Source organism: Hypanus sabinus, chromosome 26, assembly GCF_030144855.1.
Source record: "Hypanus sabinus isolate sHypSab1 chromosome 26, sHypSab1.hap1, whole genome shotgun sequence".
NCBI lineage: Eukaryota > Metazoa > Chordata > Chondrichthyes > Myliobatiformes > Dasyatidae > Hypanus > Hypanus sabinus.
Window position 1 is genome coordinate 25,836,896 of NC_082731.1, and position 23,124 is coordinate 25,860,019.

Genomic DNA, 23,124 nt, shown 5'->3' on the forward strand with positions numbered 1-23,124 from the left:
CTTTAATTTCTGGCCCTCTCACCATAAACTTATGCCATCTGGTAGTAACATCGTGTGCCCTGGGAAACGGACTTTAGGTGCATCTATACTGCTCACAATTCTACAAACTTCTACTAAGTTAGATTTAGCCTTCCAGAGAAAATAAATCCAGCTTATTCAACCTCTCCATGTAGTTAAAGCCCTCCATCTCTGGCAGCAGCTGAAATCTATTTTCCATTCCGGCAAAATCCTGAACCAATAACCCATGCATTTAATATCTTGTCTTCACATAGGCCTACACACTCATGGTCGAAGGCCCATATTCTAACTTCTAAATGACCCTCGGTGAACATGAAAATATTCAAATCTTAGCTATCGGTGTCATCCTTTCATGATGCTCAGCGTGCTTGTCAACATTGGTCCGAATATAACGACAAATTGATAATGGTGTACACACCATGATCTTTTGCAATTTTGTTTAGTCTGAGAACAAATCGATCACCTTTGATTCCACCCATCTTGACGTACCGTATGTCCCGCTTGGCGTTGCTGCGCTATTGAATATATTGTTTGCTGCCTATAAAGAAAGAAAAAAATAGCTCCTGAACAAGCCTGCTTTCTTATTAGACACTCAATTTCCCTTATGCGTAGAAAATTGATGGTATGTTGGGAAAAGAGCGAAATGAGGAAGTGCATCATGAGAAATCCTTTGATACCCGTGAAAATATAAGTCACCATATTGTGCGAACTCACTCCATTTTCCGATAAGTCCCTGCAAATTATCATGAATTCTAAAATCCTCATTGGCAATGTACTTGACTTTATTGCCACGAAACAATTTATACTAGAGCGTACAATCATCACAGCGATATTTGATTCTGCGCATCCTGCTCTCTGAAATACAAATCCAAGTAAATATAATAAAAAAAATTAAATTATAAATCATAATTAGAAAAGTTGAAAAACGAAGTAAGGTAGTGCAAGTTAGGTCCGCATATTTGGAAGGTAAGGCCCAGATCCGGGTTAGGATCCGTTCAGCAGTTAGCTGTATGGGTCGTGTCCTTGATAAACCTCTAACCTGAAAAGAAAACTTTAGCATATTTGTGGAAACCGGATCACCCGGCGGGACCACAGGAGGGCTCAAAGTGAACTGAAAATGGTCACATATACTGTACCAGAGGTCATGAACGAAAACCGGATGTTGGAGCTCTAACTTAAAAATATCACGAACGTGAACATTCACAGTATTGATCAATCAAGCTGGTTCCATTGGTACTTGCCGGTATTATACAAGGATGATGCAGCTGACCACACTATTTGATGTAGTCAGTAAGACGTGTACTCTGTTAAGGTTGGTCGGGAATGTTTGATACAGGGGAGACCATGTGTTAGAAAAGAAAATGCGATCTTGAAGAGTGACGAAGATGTGCGGTGTGGGGCGAGTAGTGGATACTGTCCACATGTGCATAAATAAAACCGACAAGATCCCTGGTGGTAACTGACCAGAAAATTAAAACCACAATACAATAAGACAAAGGAGCAGAAGTCGGCCATTCGGCCCCTCGAGTCTGCTCCTCCATTTTATCATCAGCTGATCCATTCTCCCATTTATCCCACTTCACCGCCTTCTGAACGTAACCTCTGATGCCCTGGCTACTCAGATACCTACAATCTTTGCTTTAAATACACCCAATGACTTGACCTCCACTGCCGCCTGTAGCAAAAAATTCAACAAATTCACCACCCTCTGGCAAAAAAAAATATCTTCGCATCTCTGTTCTGAATGGGCGCCCTTCAATCCTTAAGTCATGCCCGCACGTACTAGACTCCCCCACCATGGGATATAACTTTGCCACATCCACTTCGTCCATACTCTTCAACATTCGAAATGTGTCTATGAGCACCCCTCTTATTCTTCTAAACTCCAAGGAGTACAGTCTATCAGCGTTCAACCCTTCATCATATTAATGTACCTGTGATCTACAGAGGCTTGATAGATTGGACGTAAAATTCCCTTGGTTACGCAAGGCAGCCTATAGTGATGTCGAAGAAGTACGGCGGGTGCTGATTTGCCAGGAACTGCACTGGGATCCCAACTGTTTCTGCAATGCATTAATCTTTAGAGAAAAAATGTAAAGTGGCTGATTAGGTTTGCTGACAACGGGCATATTGTGGATCTGTAAATCACGCAGCGGTCCGTCATATTGACACAGAAGAACATCAACTGTTTCGGCCGAGAATTTGGAAATCAGATTTTAATCGGTGCAAGCGTGATGCATTGCACTTCTGCCAAAAAATGCAAGAGGGAATTCGACGATAAATGGGAGAAGTAGTGACACTGTTGCGGTGCATACATAAGAACATAAGAACATCAGAGATAGGAGCAGGAGTAGGCCAATCGGCCTCTCAAGCCTGCCCCGCCATTCAACAAGATCATAGCTGATCCAATCTTCACTCCAGTTATCACCGAATCCCGCAAGGAAACAGTGCCAACCAACAGGGCACCATGCCGCCCATTTTATTTTATTATTCATTCCGCCCAAACCCATGTGATCACCCGGGGGGGGGGGGAACGATTTGCCAATTGAGGAGACAAAATCTGGAAGATTCCTCTCCGACCCATCCAGGCTATCGAAAACTGGCCCAGGAGATCACATGGCTGATCTAAACCTAGCCTCATGTCCACTTACCTGCTCGCTCACCGTATCCCCTAATGCCATTTTTATCCAGGAAAAAGTCTATCTCCGTTTTGAATTTATTGAGTGTATTAGCTCCACAGCTCTCTGGGGCAGTAAATTCCACAGCCCCACTACCCTCTGAGTGAAGAAATTTCTCCTCATCTCAGTCCTGAAACGGCATCCCCATATTTTAAGATTATACCTCCTAGTCCTAGTTTCACCCATCATTGGGAACATTCTCCCCGCATCCTCCCGATCAAGCCCCTTCACAATCTTATATGTTTCAATAAGATCGCCTCTCATTCTCGGGAACTCATTGGAGTAGAGTCCCAATCTACTCAACCTCTCCTCATACATCAACCCACCCATCCCCGGAATTAACCTAGTGAACCTTCTCTGCACTGCCTCGAGAGCCAATATGTCCTTTCTTAAATATAGACACCAGAAATGCACGCAGTACTCCAGGTGTGGTCTCACCAATACCCGGTACAACTGTAGCAAGACCTCCCTGTTCTTATACTCCATCCCCCTTGCAATAAAAGCCAGAATTCCATTGGCCTTCTTGACCACCTGCTTCACTTGCATACTAACATTTTGTGTTTCCTGCACCAGGACCCCCAGATCCCTTTACACAGAAGCACTTCCCAGTTTCTCTCCATTTAGATAATAACTAGCTCTATTATTTTTTCCTGCCAAAGTGCAAGACCTTTACACTTGTCAGTATTATATTTCATCTGCCAAATGTCTGCCCAATCACTCAGCCTATCTATGTCCCCCTGCAGGGTTTCAATGTCCTCCGCACTCATTACACTCCCTCCCATCTTGAGCCTGTTCTTCGCCACCTTCACTTTTGAGTCCCTGGTCTGTTTCAGCATCGTCATTTCTGCCGCTACGGAGCCTCATAGGTGGAATGATGATAGCTTGGCTAGATTTAGTTCATACATTCCGAAAACCAACTTCGGTCTTGATCATGACAGTGTTCAGCATTTCATTAACAGTGACAGTAGCATTCTCTCTGTTTTCATTCCTGTCCATCATGCAAATCCTGGCTGGAGAATCAGGAATACCGCCCACACAGGTATTGCCTACTTATTTATTTTTTACTTCCAGTACAATTTTTGAACAGTCAGGTTTCGTAGCCGTGTGCAGATAGCAGATACTTGAGGATAAGAGGGCTGTACCCTTTCGCCTCATTGTCATGGGCAACACTGCCAAGAAGCAAAGCACAATGTTCTGACGCCACCCAGCAAAAATCTTCGAGTCACTGAAGCAGGCAAGCCACTGAGCCCTACGACAAGATTGTAGTCATTTTGGAGGAAAAAATAACGTTCAACATTTTCACTGCTGCAATGATGGGAATGTTGTGTCAGGTGCACATAAAACGTTTGGAACATTCTGCACTGTCTGTCCCAAAATTCATCCTATTTGTCCGGAGCTGATTTTGCCACAGAGGTTGTTATATGTAACTTGGGACCTACCTTCCTTCAGTGACAGCACTGGCTCCTCTTCAAGAAGTACTTCATATCCTGCGGAAACTGCTCTGATTTCACAAGAAGTCATTAAACCTGCTGATCGACTGAAAATTACCTCGGTAGGGATGCGCATTTGTTTTATTAGTAATATTATCATCGTGGTTTATATTTGAGTGAGGAAGCAAGATCTGGGACACGCAGTGCTGCCAAAACCAGGGTCGGTAAACAAATAACCCACCCTCTTGATCTTCAATTTGGATGCACTCCCCCGTGCGTTTCCTTTCAATGCAGATCGATTCTGCTGTGTTTGCTTGCTTACCTACTGGGGGAGGGGGAGTGGAGGGCGGGTGTGTAATATTACCAGCAACAGCTATTTCTCCCACTGTTTGATTTCGCCAACTGAGTTCGCTGCATAAATTGTTCTGTTCCTACCAACGGCCATACCAGGTCACAAAGTTTTCCGACACCCATATTGGACACGAGCCAATGTATTGGGGCTGAAATTCATGATTTCAATTCACGGATTAAATCATTTCTTTTCAGAAAATATAACCTCCACTAGCAGGTTTAATATTGATTCTCGTGCTAAGAATGCAGACAGATAAACTGTACCGCATTTGGTTTTTTTTTATCATATTTCCGTGCACAATCCTGCGTCTCTCGAAAGGTGTCCCAAAGGAGGACATATGCCAGTTGACTAGTGTGCTCAGTCCCTGTCACGTATAGCGATATCTGGCCACTAAATAGTGCATCTCAGACTTTGTCTCTCGGGGCCTGTCAGTCGCTGTCGCTGGGGGGGAGGGGGGGGTGGGCGCACCAGTCCATTGACTAGAATCTCTCAGTTTCTGTCTTTCTGGAGGATATCTGTCCACTGCCTGATATCTGAAACCTCCTGTCTCACAGCGTGCTGTTTATCCACTGCCTGTTGTCTCTCAGCCCCTGTATTTCAGCGGGAACTCTGTCAACTGACTTGTGTTTCTCCTTCATTCTCGCCGGGGTCCTCCACATTTCAGTTTACACAAACTGATTATCGCTGAAAATAATGAGTGTGACAGATCGTCAGTCCTTATCTGGTCTCTCCCTTTAGCCTGTCTCCTGCACATAGACGAATATATTTTGGATAATTGTAATCACTGCTGGGGGCGGGGACAGGAAATTCTGTCTCTGGTTTCATTGTGTGGGAATCTTTACAAGCTGAGGCTCCTCCTCTCACTGGCAGTCTCCGTCTGTATCTGAATAGCGCTCTCGGCCTCTCGCGATAAATCCGGTCTCGACTAAAGCAGCTGATCTCAAAAATGTCCAAGCCGAATACAGTGCTCAGCGATATAGGGTGCATTTCTTATTTCTGTCTCCCGCTGTTTTGTCTTCTAGGAGTCTGTCCCTCAATTTATCACCTACTCGCGGCCGGCTGTTTTTCCGAAGCTTGGTGAATCTATGCTCGTGGAACATTTCCATTAATTCTGCTCTTCTTTTGTTGACAAGCATGCAATCCAATATCCTGCTGAAACAACCCGTGCCATCTGTTGTAAAGCCCGGACAATCTCTCTGATTGACCTGTGCAGTCAGTGGATTCAGCCTCAGAAGCTATCACATGATCTGTCTGAAACAGGTCTCCGAGAAAGGGATGGAATGGCTGGCCGTTGTATCGGCTGGCGATAACAAGATGTACGTGCCCGGAGTCAAAGGCCGAATTGAGTTTTCCAAGGACCGTTGATCTGCAAATGACAAACCGGAGAGTAGAAGATACTACCACCTATTACTGTGCAAGAGACAGCGTGACAGAGATCTCAACTGGACCGGAGCAAACGATCGGCGAGAGCGCCTGCCCTTAGGGCGCTGAGGAAAACCGCAGAAAAGATCGCCACAGCTCCATTCTAGTCTGTCTGAGCACTTCGATCGAACATGCAATGGAAGTTGGATTCTCAACGAACAATCCTGAGAAGAGATGCGGGAAGAATGAACGGAGTAGCTCATCGGATCACTTCGGATATTAGCTCAGAGACAGGCGGCGTGAGTGGAAATTGGGTCACTGGTCAACCTGGTCAACGTGTGGGACTTTAGTCCATGCTTGACAGTAAACAGATAGGCTATGAGAAGCAATGGTGTTCTAGTGCAGTTTGACTGCGGATTAACTGTGCTGGGGGTTAGTGAGAGGGGCGGAGGTTATCGTCTGTCGGTATATCACGGTTACTGCCATAATTGCTGTCGCATTTCGAGAGGTGGCGGCTCGCTCAAATCTACCGCAACAATGTTCTTTACATTAGGCTCTTCGAGCGTTTCCACCAATCATTACATTGGAAGCCATGGATATACATCAGATCCCGAGAAGATAATCTAGGAGTGAGTCTATGTTCCAATGGAGTTGTGTTAGGATGGGAACGGAACACCGAGGAATAGCTGTCAGTGGCAACTCAGTGAAAAGTACCGTTAGATTGTAACCTCTCCTCTTCACACTGGGATGGCCGAGATTGAGACCCACTGTTTTAGACACACACAAAGAGAGCGAATCTTTATTGGTCCGTTGGCCGGTTTTGTGATCCACCGGATTTCTGGTTGGATGTGCTGAAGGCGGTTTGGGATCTTCGGTGAAGTACCGTGATATGGACCATGGCGGTAGAGAGATAACCAGAAACTGCTCCCGACAAATGATCGTCTGTGTGTATTCATCCACTAATTCGCATTGCTGCTTCCCAGAGTCATCCCCCTGAAGCTTAGTTCTGATTACAAATGTAAAAGAGATTGGGATGGAAATCCAGGAAGTGACTGCTCCACACCAAGACAGGGATCATGTTGACCGAACAGGCAAGTGCAAAGCCCCCGTGATGATTTTTACTGCTATCCATTTAGCAGTTTTCTAAGCACAGTCTGTTCTGTTTTCATCATATCTGAGTTTGAGCTAAATGTAAAAAACGTTATTGTTTAACTTTGGAGTGTTGTGTCGGCCAATCACCATCGTGGATTTGGAAGAAGCTTCTTGAGAACATGGGCGGAGAGGATTTTCTGACGGACACTGATGATGGTCGAAGTTTTTTTGGTGGGAGCTGGAGGAAGACAGGAAAATAAATATGGCTCATGATACAGTCTCTTTGTGAGAGTCCCTTTGTCTGAGGTGGATTTCGAGCGACAATAGGAAGCTGGTGTGTGCATTCACGCAGATGTGTGTCCAACGCGGCAGTTAAATACAAATTGAAGAAGAGGTTCAATTTACATGCTTATTTGGACTGCATTAATAGTAATGGACTCTTTTAAATTAGTTAGTTTTTTTTTCTTTTTTATTCTTTTTCCTAGGAACTATTCCATAAAGCTGTCAATTGGAAACATAGTTTCTTTATAATTATAGGCCGTATACGTCTGTAATTTCTTGCCGACGAGCAATTGCCTTTCGGTACTAAGTTATACCCTATTCACACAGATCAGGAATCGGGTCAGCTGAACATCCCAACTTCCCAGGTTTTATGGGACCCATGTCATATCCACCCTAGAAGTAAGGAGTCCAAGAAAGGTGTTTCTCACATCACTGAATCGGATGGCTAATAGCAAGGGATTAATGAGCCACGGAAAAAAGGCTTGTCAGAAACGTAACTGTTGCACTGGGTGTTTGGGAACACTGAGCACTATAAGTATCTTGCCTACTGGGGCTAATTATCCTCATTGAAAGTGACAGGTGAGACCAAATTCTGATTTCCATTCTCATTCATTGCGATTTTACGAATTTACGGTTTTAGCAAATTCAGTGATTCGCTTGATACCAGTGAGCTAGTTAAAGCAAGTAAATTAATCCCTCCGAAAAGACGGGTTTCTTTAAGAGCCGGAATATACCTAATAACAGTCTAAGTTTACCGTATGCCAATAGTGAACCGTCCATAGACCGGGAACAGGCTGCAGGGAAACATGTCGGATCTCGTCACCAGACTTTCCTTTGACAGCACCCGACTTTGCTGACCGAAGTCACTGTTATTTTATGTCTGTGCTCTGATACTGAACGACAACTGAAGCCACGTTCAGGGACTGGCAGTTTCAGTGCAGTTGAACATGTTCCTGTCAGTGATAATAATGTAATTGTTCAGTCCCATTATTAGAGTTAGGGTTTACTGTCGGCTGACTTCTCAATGAAGGTAATGGGATTAAGACATAATCTGAAAGAACAGTTGCAGGATCAACATCCCCGGGGTACAGGTGGATGTCAGTCCCAGGATGTAGAACTCAGCGTGAGGTTTGTCGTGGGATCAGCAAAATATATCCCAAGATTAATTGATGAGAATAAGGTTTTACTTTTATTCGCTGATGGGTGAGGAGGTTGGATACGGTAAGAAACGATGTTCGAGATAGGCAGACTCTGGGGAAGTAGAAGGAAAAGTAAAATAAGAATTAAGGCGACTTTCCTTCGTATTTTCCAGACAGTCTTGAATCCTTGAGTGCGGCGAGAGTGGAAGTGAAGATACTGCAGGCAGAGAAGAGTTCATGTCAATAATGTGCAATGGCAAGCGTTTAAGGGAACATTTGTTTATGTATGGTTGTGACCCGGAGGAAATCGTCGTTTCGTCAGGATAAGGTGAAGGGTAGGTAGACCACTGCGTTTCCTGGGTGTGTTGAGCTAAAGCACAACGATATCGGATGAACGACCTCACTCTCAGCTCAGTTTCATTCAATGGAACTGGTATTTATCATGTAAATCTGGGAAATTCCTCATCAAAGAGCTTCTGACAAGTACCATGGCGTATGTCGAGCTTGGATTACGTGCGGATTACAGCTTTCATGTAGTGTCCTGCAATCAACGATTAGTTACCTAGATTCCTCTGCACTGTCCAATTCCAGTGTTACGGAGAATGGGCGAACCCGGACAGAGGAGGCAGAGTTAGGATGCTGACGAGGACGTGAACGAAGCGAAAGCTGAACGGCAACCAAGAGAGTGAACAGAAAAGCAGGAGGTAGGCAAAACTGATCTTGACACAGGGCATTGCAGGAGCTGAAAGGGAAACAAGAGACAGGCGACAGGAAACAGTTATCTTGACACGAAGCTTTAAATGGAAAGGCAAACGGCTTGCAATACTTAACTTCACACGGAATGTTAACTGGAAAGGAAACAGTTGCAATACTTACATTTACTTCTTCTAAATGTGCAATGTGCAATTTTGAGTAATTCTTAATAAATATTATGTACAACAGAATTATGAATATAGCATCGAAATATGATATATTTCTATGGAAATAGAAATATAGGTAGACATCGCCCATCGAGAACACGGGAAATTTTTAAATGTGAGCAGAGTTGAAAAGGTGACGGTTATTTCTTTGGCAGTTTGAAAGGTGCCTGACTGCGCAAGCGCGTGCATGTCGGCCAGCAGGAAGAGTTTTAAAAGAAGAAAAAATTACAGAGCGGGCGTCGGAGTAGTGGCAGAAAGAGTACGATTGCCTCAAACTAGGTTCCGTGATAAAGTGTCGAGGCGAAGTAGGTTATCCGTTTAAATAAAAGACAGGGAATATGTGTGTGAGGTCCATTTTCTGTGCTCGGCATCAGCTGTGTGTGCTCCTGTAGACCCCGGGCCTCCCTGACGACCACATGTGCACTTCGTGTGGTAAGTGAGAGTAAGGAGTTGATAGAGAGGTGCTGTAGGCAGGTGGTCATGCAGGGACCACAGGACACAGAAAAATGGATAACAATCAGGTGAAGGAAGGGGAAGAAGAATGTACTAGAGTTTACTCCCGTGCCTTTCCCCTTTAACAATAAGTATTCCTACTTGACTACTTTTGTGGGGAATGGCCTGACTGGGGGAAGGAAAACAGATCGCGCCATTTGGCACAGTGGCTCAGAACCGTATGGAAAGGAAGAGGATGGCAGCAGCAATAGGGTACTCTATACTTAGGTGGTCAAACAGGCGATTCTGTCGGCTCAGGAAAGAAACATGAATGGTAGTATCCCTCCGAGGAGCCAGAGTCTGGGACGTTTCTGTTCGCGTCCATGATATCTTGAAGTGGGAAGGAGAACAGCCAGAGTTCGGGGTGCATATTGTTACCAACGACATGGGTAGGATAAGAGAGGAGGTCCTGAAAACTGACGACAAGGAGTTAGGAAGGAAGTTGGGAAGCAGTACTCAAAGGTAGTGATCTTGTGATTACTGTCTGTGCCACGTGAAAGTGAGTATGGGAAAAGCCTGTGGTGGAGGATAAATGAGTGTTTGAGGGATTGAAGCAAGGAGCAGGGATTCAGATTTCTGGATCATTGGGAACTCTACTGGGGTATGTGTGACCTGTACAGAAACGATGGATTGCAGTTGAATCCATAGGAGACCAACTTGCTGGCGGGAAGAATTGCTGAGGCTATTGGAGAAAGTTTCAACTAGAATTGCTGAGGGTTGGGAACAGAACTGAAGTGACGGAGGAAAAGGAGTTTGGCTCGCAAATAGAGCAAGACTGGAGACAGTGCGAAAGGGAGGATAGGCAAGTGATAGAGAAGGGACGAGCTTAGTCTGATCGTCTGAGATGTGTCCATTTAAATGCGAGAAGTATCATTAATAAATCAAATGAGCGTACAGCGTGAATCAGAACTTGGATTCGTGATGTTATGGCCACTACAGACATTTGGATAGTTCAGCGGCAGGAATTGCTACTTCAAGTGCCAGGCTATAACTTTTTTCAGAACTAATAGGAAGGGAGGCAAAGAGGTGGGGACGTGCCACTGTTGATCAGAGATAGTGTCGCAGCTGCAGACAAGGAGGAATTCTTTTACGATATGTAGATAACCTTGCAAGAGGAGAGGCTGTACTTGATCTGGTATTGGGAAATAAAACTTGTCAGCCGTCAGGTCTCACAGTGGGAGAGCATTTTGGAGATAGTTATCACAATTCTATCTTATTTACCGTACCGTCGGACAAGAATAGGATCAGACAAATTAGGGAAACGTTTAATTGTAGTAAGTGGAGCGATAAAGGCAGGAAGTTGGAAGCATACATTGGAAACAGATGTTTTCAAGGAAACGTCCCGAAGACATTCGGCTATTGTTCTGAGCATATCTGCGTGGGGTTCTGAGTAGGTACATTCCAACGAGACATGGAAAGCGTGGTACCATAGTACCATAGAACACTACAGCACAGTACAGGTACTTCATCTCTCCGTGTTGTGCTGACCCACGTAATCTTTTTAAACAGTACCAAACCCACAGTACCAAACCCACACTACCCCCTAACCCTTTATTTTCCTTTCATCCATGTGCCTGTCTAAGAGGCTTTTAAATACCCCTACTGGGTTAGCCTCCACCACCATCCCTGGCAAGTCATACCCGGCACTCACAACCCTCTGTGTAAAAAACTTACCCCTGATGTCTCGCCTGAACTTCCCTCCCTTAATTTTAAACATATGCTCTCTGGTGTTTGCTATTGGTCCCTGGGAAACAGGTTCTGACTATCGACCCTATCTATGCCTCTCAAAATCTTGTAGACCTCTATCAAGTCCACTCTCATTCTTCTATGCTCCAAAGAGAAAAGTCCCAGTTCGGGTAACCTTGCTTCATATGACATGTTCTCCAAACCAGGAAACATCCTGGTAAATCTCCTCTGCACCCTCTCTATAGCTTCTACATCCTTCCTATAATATCATAGGGTGCAAGATCCCTGGTGTAGAAGGTCTGTTGTAAATCTAGCCAAGAAAAACCGAAGAGCTTACGAAATGTTCAGAAAAGGAGGTAATGATCTTAATATGGAAGATTATAAGGCTAGTAGGAAGGAGATTAAGACTGAAATACGGAGAGCCAGAACGTGCCATCAGATGAACTTGGCGCACAAGATTAAGGAAAACCCCAAAAGTTCCTACACGTATGTGAAGAGCAAGAGGATAGAAGTGAGACAACAGACCCAAACAAGTGTAAAAATGAAAACGGGTATATGGAACCGGAGGAAATAGTGGAGGTATGTAATGAGTACTTTGCTTCAGTAGTATCAACGGAAAAGGATCTTGGTAATTGTAAGAATTATTTCAGTGGACTGAAAAGCTTGAGAATGTAGATATTAAGAAAGACGATGGGCAGGAACTTGAGGAAAGCATATCTGGATAAGTAAAGGGGACTGGACGGGCTGTATAGCAGGCTATTGTGGGAAGCGAGGGAGGAGATTGCTGAGACTCTGGCAATGATCTATGTATCATTACTGAGTACAGTAGAGCTTCCGGAGGATTGCAGGATTGCGGATATTGTTCCTTTATTCAAGAAAGTGAGCAGGGATAGCCCAGGACATTTTAGGCCAGATATTCTTACTTCAGTGGTTGATAGATTGATGGATAAGATCCTGAGAGGCAGGATTTATAAACATTTGTGGAGATATAATATGATTAGGGATAGTCAGTATCGCTTTGTCAAAGGCATGTCGTGCTTTACGAGCCTGATTGGATATTTGAGGATGCGATGAATCGCATTGATGAAAGTGGAGACGTTGATGTAGTCTATATGGATTCCAGCAAGGCATTTCATAAGATGCCCCAAGCAAGGCTTATTGAGAACTTCAGGAGGCATGGGATTCACGGGTACATTGTTTTGTAGATCCAGAACTGGCTTACCCACAGAAGGCAAAGAGTGGTTGTAGATAGGTCATATTCTGCATGGAGGACGGTGACCAGTGGTTTCCGTCAGGGATCTGTTCTGGGTCCCCTACTCCTCGTGATTTTTATAAATGACCTGGACGAGGAGTGGAGGGATGGGTTAGTAAAATTGCTGATGACACAAAGTTTGGATGTGTTGTGGATAGTATGGAGGTCTGTCAGAGGTTACAAAGTGACATTGAGAGGATGCAAAACTATGCTGAGTAGTGGCAGCTGTTGTTCAACTCTGATAAGTGTGAGGCCGTTCATTTTGGCAGGTTAAATTTGCTGGCAGTATCTAGTATTAATGGTAAGACCCTTGGCAGTCTGGAGGATCAGAGGGATCTTGGGGTCCGAGACCATAGGGCACTCAAAACTGCTACGCAGGTTGACTCTGTTGTTAATAAGGCTTACGGTACATTGCCCTTTATCAATTGTGGGACTGAGTTTAAGAGTATATGTTGCAGCTATATCGGACCATTGTCAGACCCCACTTGGAGTACTGTGCTCAATTCTGGTCGACTTACTTCAGGAAAGAGGTGGGAAACATAGAAAGGGTGCAGAGGAGATCTACAATGATGTTACCTGGATTGAGAATAGATTGAGTGAACTATGCCCACAGTATAGTAGGTAGTTGGTTAGTAGGTGCAGAGGGTTTGTCAGGGGTAAATATTTTTTTTACGCAGAGAGTGGTTAGTACGTGGAATGGGCTGCCGGCGGCCGTGGTGGAGGCGGATGAGATATTGTCCTTTAAGAGACTCCTGGATGGGTACATGGAGATCAGAAAAATAGAGGTCAATGACTAAATGGGTAAAAATGTTAATTCCTTTTATTTTTTCCCAGAGCCCGCTTTCGCCTGCGATATCTGCTCGCAGTTCGTCGCCACCGCGTTCAGGCTCAGTTTTCAACTGCGCTGCCACTTGGAGCCGAGTCCCAGTCCCAGGCCATTCTTCTCCATCCCCTGTGTCCCCGCCATAGCCGCAGGCCGCCGCAACAACCGGCCCGGAGCACTGCGCGGCGAAACGCCCCCGGTCCCGCTGACCCCGCTGGTAGCATCTGGTAGCGTTCTCTTGCTCTGGGTTACGAGCGATGCCTACGGTGGGGTTAGCAGGAAGCTTGTGGGGAAAACGGCAGAGCTACGACCTTGGAAGACAATGGATGCGTTGCAAGCAAATGATCTACTAAGGAGAGATTTGGTGATGTATTTAAACTCACCCGGCAGAAGGCAAAGGCAAACCAGTGCTTTAATCTGCCAAATACATGATTTCCGAATATCCCAGTCTCAATAAAAGATCAAAACAGCCATTTAACGTTTAGTGTCTGGACACTGGAGGGAAATCGTCCGCCAAATGGAAATTCCAGATGCGACCTAACGATATCGACGATAGTTTAAGCCTACGTAGTTCTGAGGTAGGGACATGCTCGGCAGAGCCGAAGGGTCAGTGTTGTGCTGTATTTTTTTTTATTTTTCTATGTTTCATGAATGCAATGTTTCAGCGTGAATTTATCAATCTGAAGGCCTGATGAAAGAAGCTGAACCGGAGTCTGTTGGTGATTGATTTTATGCAGGATGGAACAATTTGTAGTTGAGGTGACTAGTGAACTTTGCCTGTTTTCCTGAATTTCCTGAGTAGAAGGAATTAGAAAATTCTACCTACAGATTTCACTTGTGAAATATTTGTCTCTGAGAGGAGACATCGGACACCGTCGCAACGGCTTATTTTTTTTAATGCTGGATTTGTTATTAACGTGGCCGAGTTGGCAGGTCGACACTGAAGTCAGCATCGATCGTCGTCTGGATTCGAACACGGGTGCTTTCGCTCCGAAGTCCAGCACTGATGCCACTGATCCATTACACCACCAACCAGCCTATCTTTTGGTTTGGATTTGTGGACACATAGCCAACTTCTTCAACCGTTTGATGTAAAAGAGGCACTGTCGTCCATTTTTCACCACTCATCATTGATTTACAGATCACGTGCAATCCTCCGTTATATATATGCCAAGAAACTTAAAGGTGCTTGCCTCTCAAGCCCAGATTCTTCTAAATTTTGATTAAAACGTTTTTTCCTAAAACCCCGGAGCATCCCAGAGACCTTACCAACAAGTTCTACAATGTATCACTTCATATGGGGGACAATCCTTTTTTTTTAATCTATTCTTGGCTGTTCGTTCTGAGCTGGACTCGCGAACCTGAAAGTCAGTTCAGCCACTCAGTGTGGCCTTTAAGTTTGACTTGGATGCCAAGGAGGACCAGCACATGAATCAAAGCACAAGACCCTCCGTAGCGTTTAGGCAAGAAAGGCCTCAAACACTCTGACAAGGTTTTGGTCCTCGAGAGGAGGTGCGAAAGGAAGCATACATTATATATCCCGATATCGTACGTGTAATTGTGTATACATTTTGGCAAGTAATTTTCCAGCTATATGCTATCCTTGCTCCACCGCATTTTGCATCTGGCAAACTGTTTTCATCGTCATTTGTTAGTAAGGATGTGTGGCGCAGAGGAGGCTCACGTATATTTTACCTGCATAAGATTGCATAATCTATGAGCGGAGCTTAGACAAAGTAGGATTCCTTTATCTTGAACACTAGAGGCTGACGACAAACTTGGTAGAATATATGCAAGCCGAATCGATGATAAGGAAGATAATCTGTGTCCTAATGTCCAAGATGTAACCGTGCAATCCTCAGTAGCATGGATTTAAGATGAGAGGGAGCATGTACTAGCCAGTAAAAGGATGTGGAGTAGAAAGCGCCTGTAACGTGAAAAAAACATCTGGAAATACATAAAATGGCAACTTGTAAGAGAAAAGTTAACAGGCATTTCTTCATTCGCGAATGGGGGAGTTATAGGTAGATATGCCGCTTAGAAATAACATCAAGATTGGCACAGACATGGGGTGGGTTGATCTGATTCTGTCTGTACTGTTCCATATCCTATGTACTGAGCTGTACGCCATGTGTTAAATTTTAAACTGTTACGCCCACGAGGCGCTGTCCATGGAATATAATGTTTATATTATTATCTCCCCGTGGAAGCAAACGCTTGCTTAAAATATTTTAAAAAATGCAAGTGTAGGGAATACAAAAATAAATCTGGAAATACCCACGTCAGACTGTATCAACGGCAAGAGAGAACGGTTACTTAACATTTCTGTTCAAGGAGACAGTGTCTGAAGAAGGAACAAGACAAAGGAAACTTTGTGTCACAAATGGGTGGGCGGAGAGGGGGCAAACTTGGCTAAAGTTAGCAATAACATGTAAAACAAAGGTTGTCTAATCACTGAGTAAATCAGTACAGTTAGAGAATAAGAACACGAACAGATAATCGTCAGTAAAATAATCTACCAATTCCTAAGTGCAGAGAGGGAATGCATGTCCGATAGGTCAGGATTACCAGCATTATCAAACCATAAACGTACCGAGAAAATGGAAAGTGCTGACTCGTGACATTGCACCTTAGTTCGAATTGCCTTTCAACCAGCTCATCGCATCAACCTCAATATCTTATCAAATGGATCTTTGCAGATACCCACGATCATGATTGTGGGATAATAATGTTAACATATTCCGAAGTTAGATTTAACTTCCAGCGCTCCAGTGAAAATAAATCCGGCCTATTCAACCTCTCCATCTAATTAAAGCCCTCCACTTCGGACAACAGTTGAAATATATCACTGCTCCTGGTAACTCCAGGTTCATTAGCCCATGCATTGTGTTTCTCTGGATTCGATGATGACTGTACACTCATGGCGGATCGCCCAACTTCCTACTGCTAAATGACCTATGTAAACATAACCTCATCTAAATATTAGCTAATAGTGTTATCGCTTCATGAAAATATGCCTGCTTCTCAACAGTGGTCCTGATATGGCGACAGCAGAGTTATCACATCGACACGATGCTATCCAGAATCCAATGTATTTTGAAAACTTCCGTGGTATTACCCCCAAAACATAATAATTGGTTCCTCACATTCAGTCGTTACTTGGGCCACGGTGGACTTAATGGGGAAATTAACATGTTGATTCAGCCGACAAGGAACGGAAAATTAAATAATAACCCTTCAACATGCCCGCTGTATTGGGGTACTTATCTTTCCCCAGTTCATGAACGAAAGCTGGTTGTAGAAACGATAAGACGACAACGTTATAAACGGCACGACTCTGCTGCCAAATGAAATTTATTCCTAGTAAAACAGTCATAGGATCGGCGAAAGCTTGTAGCAACGATGCAAGTCATTTGGCTCAGCAATTGCTTGACTGTTTTAAACAAGTATAATACATCTTGTCCCACTATTTCATATAGTCAGCGTGGCTGGTGCCCTGTAACGATTTAAGTTCTATAGCAATGATTTCGACGGCTTTGTTGCCAAGTTTGCAGATAATTCGAAGATTGGTGAAGGGACAGGTAATGTTTAGGACAGAATTAGGTATTGCATGATGATACAGGGGAGTCCATTTAGAACAGAGATACTGAGAAATTTCTTTAACCTGAGAGTGGTGAATTGTTTGAATTCATTACCACTGGCAGCTGTGCGTGCCGGGTCGTTGAATGTATTTAATGCAGAGGCTGAAACGTCACTGTTTGGACTCGACAGCGAAGGTTTCGTGGGGGGGAAGGCCGGGGAATTTTGACTCAGGAGTAATCTAAACGATCAGCCATGATTGAATGGGTCAATTGGCATAATTCTTCTCATAGGCCATATAGGCATATGATCTAACATTGAATCCCAATGGATTTAACCTGATTTGTTTTACACTAATCAACAGAATAAGACCCTTTGGTGTCAAAATTAAAACACAGCTCGACAAAGTGATCTAACCTAAATATAAATGTTAGGCAAAAAAACGAATGATTACTTAGGTAATCACCACCATCTCCAACACACCTCCCCTCCCTCCTTTTTAGGTCTCCGAAAATTATTGGCGTTGCCGATTCGTTTTAGAATTCACATAATTAGTTAAATAGAGATCACGTGCAGCAAATGTGTTTCACTTGATTGTGTTAAAATTACACCTAATTTCCGAAGGTCCAACTGTTGGTGAGCTATCATCCTGCCAGAAACTACACCACGTAGACAAAAAAGAAATCCTAAGTAACTTCACGTAAAGGTTCTTTAAAATCACAAGTTATGAGAAGGATACAGGAAAATTTCCAAATCAATAAATAAGTAAATCAACGGAAAAGAGAAAGAATATGGCATAGCTGTAAATCTGCCTATATCGGGCCGTCCTCAAAAGCTGAGTGACCGTGCAGGAAGTGAAGCTACTGAGGGTGGCCACCAAGAGACCAATGCCAGCTCTGGAGGATTTACAAGATTCAGTGGCTGAGATGCGCATACAAAAACTGTTGCTCGGACGCTTCACCAGTCGCAGTTTTATGAGAGAATGGCAAAGAGAAACCCATTGTTGAAAGAAACTCACAAGCAATCTCGGCTCGAGTTTGCCTCAACGAATATGGGAAACTATGAAGTCATCTGGAAAAAAATTCTATGGTCTAATGAATCCAAACTTGAGTTCTATGGCCATCAGTCGAAACGCTATGTTCGGCGTAAGCCAAACACCGCACATCATCCATACTGTGAATCAAAAGGTGGTGCACCATGCTGTGAGGATGCCTCACTTCAGAGTCTTCCGGAAGCTTGTGAAGGTGGAAGATAAAATTAATGGAGCAAAATAGAACGAAATCCCTGATGAAGGGTGCAAGAGAGCTGTGCCTTACAGATTTCATTTCCAGCAAGAAAATGATCAAAAGCCTAAAGGCAAACCTACACAGGATCGCATAAAAACAACAAAGGTAATGTCCCGGAGTGACTACATCAGAGTCTAGACCTCAATGCAATTGAGGAATAATGGCTGAGCTTGATAATGGCTGTGTACTCATGATCCGCATACAATCTGACTGAGCTTAAGCAGTTTTGTAAAGAGGAATGGGGAAAAAATACATTATCCCGATGTCCAAATAGGATACAGACCTATCCACGCAGACTCAAAGCTGTACTTGCCACCAACGGTGCATGGATTTAACACTGACCTTAAAGGGGTAAATACTTATGCAGACAAGTACTTTGTGTTTTATATTTGTATTTAATTTAGATCACCTTGTAGAAATCTATTTTAAATTTGAGAGAAAATACTTTTTCTGTAGAGCAGTCTCAAAAGAAGCTAAACTAAATCCTTTGTGTTTCAATTTTCTAAAACTATAAAACACGAATGCTTCCAAGGAGGGTGAATAAGTTTTATAGGTGCTGTATACGGATCATTTGATTTAAAGTATACTTTAGATGATTAGTAGTTCAGTTGACATACAAATTGCAAAGTTGTGATTAACAATGGTTGAAGTTTGTCAAATGGATTTCACTAAACAAGGATCACGTGGGCGGAGATATTGGAGATGCGTTTTATCCGGATAATAGTGAGGCATCTACTCGTGACGGCAAATGATAAAATGGAAATCTACGATAAGTGGTAGACACATAGGCAGCATTGAGGCCTGTACGTTTCTCGATGGAGTATGTCGTGTGCTAAAGTTAGTTCATTACAGTCTGTTACGCTGCTGTCGTTTAAGACAACAATTAAGGTCCCCTACATCATTCTGTCTCGGCCATCTTATCTATGGTGCCCCAAATAAGCTTGAAGGTCCTCATTTCTCTTCCTACGGCACGGTGAGCATGCGAAGTCTCCTCGTCCATGAAGTAAAATAAAAACATTTTCGGTCCGGATTTTTGTGGTGCTCAAGGATTCCATCGTAGTACCAGCAGCTTCCTATCGGGTTTCACTCTAATCATTTATGCAAATACCCGGAAGAGACCAACAAATATAATCGTACACAGGCATAGAAATAATTTTCCTTTCGGTTTCTGGAAAACATTGCTTTTGTGGGTTCAGGTTTCTTATTCCTGGCGCAAAACCCCGGAATCCAGAGGATCAGGAGACCACTGCTAATATGGTTTCTACCCTTTGACCAACTTGGCATAGGTCTCCCAACCAAGAGCCAAAGCATTAGGTCCTGACTCCAGTGATCACGCAAGCCTCCAAAGCCTACGACAAATTTATCATCCTGTTGAGGAAAGATAAAATTCACGAATGTTTATTCCTGTCATGATGGGGTTATCAACTGGGTGATAAAGGTTTGCAAAGATTTCCACTATCTTTTCGAACGTTGATACCTCAACAAGCATTACAGTGTGTCTAATCGCTTTATATTTCACTGCTGTTTAATAGAATTTGCTTTCTGTAATGTGGGTCCCAGCTTCCAACCATGACCACAGTGATTACGTTTCAAAAAGTAATTCATTGTCTGCAGAAACGGATCTAGTTTCTGACGAAGTCATGAAAGCTGCTGAGTTTCTGCAAATCGCCTTGGTAGGGATGAATGTTGGTTTAATTAGTATGTCTATCAGTGCGATTCGTATTTGACTGAGAATGCAAGATTTGGCACAGGCAGTACTGCCCTCAGCAGGAAGGGAAAACAAAATTACCTGCCTGATGATATGCACCGTGGATGCCTTCTAACACGAGTTTGATTTTGTGTTTATTTTTCCAGCACTGATTAAGCTTAGCTTGTCTGCAAACATACCGGCAACAACGATTTCTCCTAATGTTTGATGCCAGCTCCTACGCTACCTACAACAAACGTCATGTTTCTCTCATTGAGAAAAATAGGTCAAAGTTTATTCGAACACACGTTAAGGAAGACGTGCCCAGTGCTTGGTGTGAAATTCATGCTGTCAGGTTTCTGATAAGGAACTTCTCTTCTTAGTCTATTTTCAACCAGGGCCCTGAGCTCAATATTGCTTCTAGTGGAATGGGAGCGGGCAGAGTTTCTGTGATAATTCTTTTTGTCTTCACTTTTTTTCCCCTGCGCAGACCGCTGTCTTTTAGACTGCGTTACTAAGGAAGGCATCTCCGCCTTGATTCATGTGTTTTAATCCCTGTCAATCAGAAGGATAACCGTCCGCTGACCGGTGTCTCCGTCCTCTTAGATCAGGGAGATGTCTGTCCAATGATTGCTTTCTCAGCCCCTGCCTCTCAGGTGGACGTCCGACTAAGGACTGTTTTAAGTCAGCCACTGTCCCTTCGGGTGATATTTAACCACTGATCATAAGATAGAGCAGTATAATTAACTCATTTATACCATTGAGACTGTCGCGCCATTTCATCATAGTCAATCTAATTTTCCTCTCTACCCCCGTCCACTGCCTTCCTCCTGTATCACTTCATCTCCTTACCAGTCCAGAATCTATGTACTTCTTCTTTAAATATATAAAGACGAGGACTCAACAGTTGCCTGGAGTAACGTATTCCACAGATTCACAACTCTCAGCTAAATCCTCCTCATCTCCATTCTAAAAGGATGACAATCTGAGTCTGTCTCCGCTGGTCTTAGACATTCCCACCAAAAGTAACATTCTCTCCAAATCTACGCTGTCATGACCCATCACCATTCAATAGGTTTCAGTGAAGTCACTCCACATTTTTCTAAATTCCAGTGAATAGAGGCCGACAGCAAACCAAAGGTCTCCATGTGACAAGCCGTTCAATCCTGGTATCATTTTCATTAGTCTCCTTGGAACCGGTTACAGCTTCACCACATCAGTCGAAAATAAGGGGCATCAGATTACTTCAGGTACGGCCTATCAATGCTTTAGAAACCGTCAAAATAATATCCTTGCTTTTATATTCTTGTCCTCTTGAAAATAATGCAAAATCGCAATTTGCTTCCTCACCAAAGAAACAACTTACGAAGTAACTTTTAGAGAATCGCGTACAGGTCTCCCAATCCCTTTGCGCCTCAGATCTTTGTATTTTCACTCCATTCAGAAAATAATCAAGCCTTTTATTCTACCCATTGAAGCTCTGCCGTCATCCCTGCTTGTGTTATATTCCAATCAATTCTCGCCAATTCCTCTCTCACCTCTCTGTAATTTCCTGACTAGTGTCTCTCAGTCCCTACCTCATGGTGATACCTGTACACTGACTGCTGCCTCTCATTTCGTTTCCGCAGATATTCTCTGTGTTTTAGTTAAAATAAAATTTCTAACGCTGAAGTTGATCGTTTGAACAGAGAGCATCAGATCTTCAATCTGGTTCTGGTCACTGCCGCTGAACCTGTCTCCTGTACAGAAACATCTTTAGTAGAATTAAAATCTCTGCTGGGGGAGGGGACAGGAAACTGCCACTCCGGTTTCAGTTGGTAAGAGCCTGTTCAACAGCGACACCCTCCCTCACTCGCAGTCAATGACTCTATTTGATCAGGGCTCACTTCGTTTCAAGTTAGTTCCAGCCTGAGCTGAGGCACCGATCTCAAAAGTGTTTAAGTCGAACTCCGTGCTCAGAACGATGGGTGTAGTTCTTTACATCTGTCTTATCTTGTCTTGTATTGCAGGTATGTTGTCCGCCGCCTATCGCACACCCGGGGCAGGCTGCTTTTCGGAACCTTTGAAGCCTATGCCGGCGGAACATTTTATTAATTTCTGCTCTTTATTTTTTTTTTGCCAGACGTGCGGTCCGACATCGTGCTGAAACAATCCGACCCAGCCGTGCTAAAGGCCGGAGAACCGCACCGACTGTCTTGTGCAGTCAGTGGTTTCGATATCAACACCTACACCATGTACTGGGTGAAAAAGGTCTCCGGGAAAGGGCTAGAAACGTTGGTACGTTACTATAGTAAAAATAATAAGTATTACGCGCCAGGAATCGAGAGACGGTTCACGGCTTCCAAGGACAGTGGCAAGTTTTATCTGCAAATGAACGACCTGAAACTGGACGACACAGGAACATATTACTGTGCGACAGACACAGTGAGGGAGACTGGGACTGGACCGGGACAAAAACCCACAGAGAACACTTGCACTTAGAGCGCTGAGGGAAAGGGCAAGAAAGATCGCCAGAGCTCGGTGACTATCCTTCTGGACAGGTTGGGGCGTCCACGCAAAGGAAAGCATGTTGTGACAGATGAGGAGATGAAGGGCTCGTGCCAGGCTTACAGAGGATGACGTCACTCAGCAGTTTGGAGACAAGAGTCGGTGGGGATGGGGTCAACTTTTTATTACGTCCGGTGCTGGGCCTTTACCCAGATGCTACGTAACAGACCTATTTAAATTGGTCTTCGGGCGCTTACGCCAGCCTTTAAACTGGGACACATCAATCAGATTCCGAGTGGATAATCTAGACGAGATAGAGATTTCATTGGAGATCTGATTGGAAGCGATCTAAACAATCGAGGAACAGTGACTCCCAACGAGGATCAATGGATGCCCAGTGAAAGAACTCGTTTCCTCACATCCACTCCATGTAGGGACTGGAATGGCCGATATCGAGAATCACTGGTGGAACACCGGAGCAAAGATGTAAGGGTGTGAAGGTTTTTTGAGTCAGTTGGCTGACTCGCGTATTCATCTGGTTTCAAGCAGAATGGGGTAA

The 23,124-nt window shown here is 43.9% G+C and overlaps 1 gene segment (V, D, J or C); it reads left to right on the forward strand.

Annotated features, from left to right (window-relative positions):
- The first annotated feature begins 22,010 nt into the window (after window positions 1–22,010).
- Window positions 22,011–22,559, forward strand: LOC132381706 (Ig heavy chain V region-like). The segment is given in 2 exon segments: window positions 22,011–22,087; window positions 22,201–22,559. Coding segments are annotated over 2 exon segments (405 nt in total).
- Window positions 22,560–23,124: the final 565 nt, after the last annotated feature.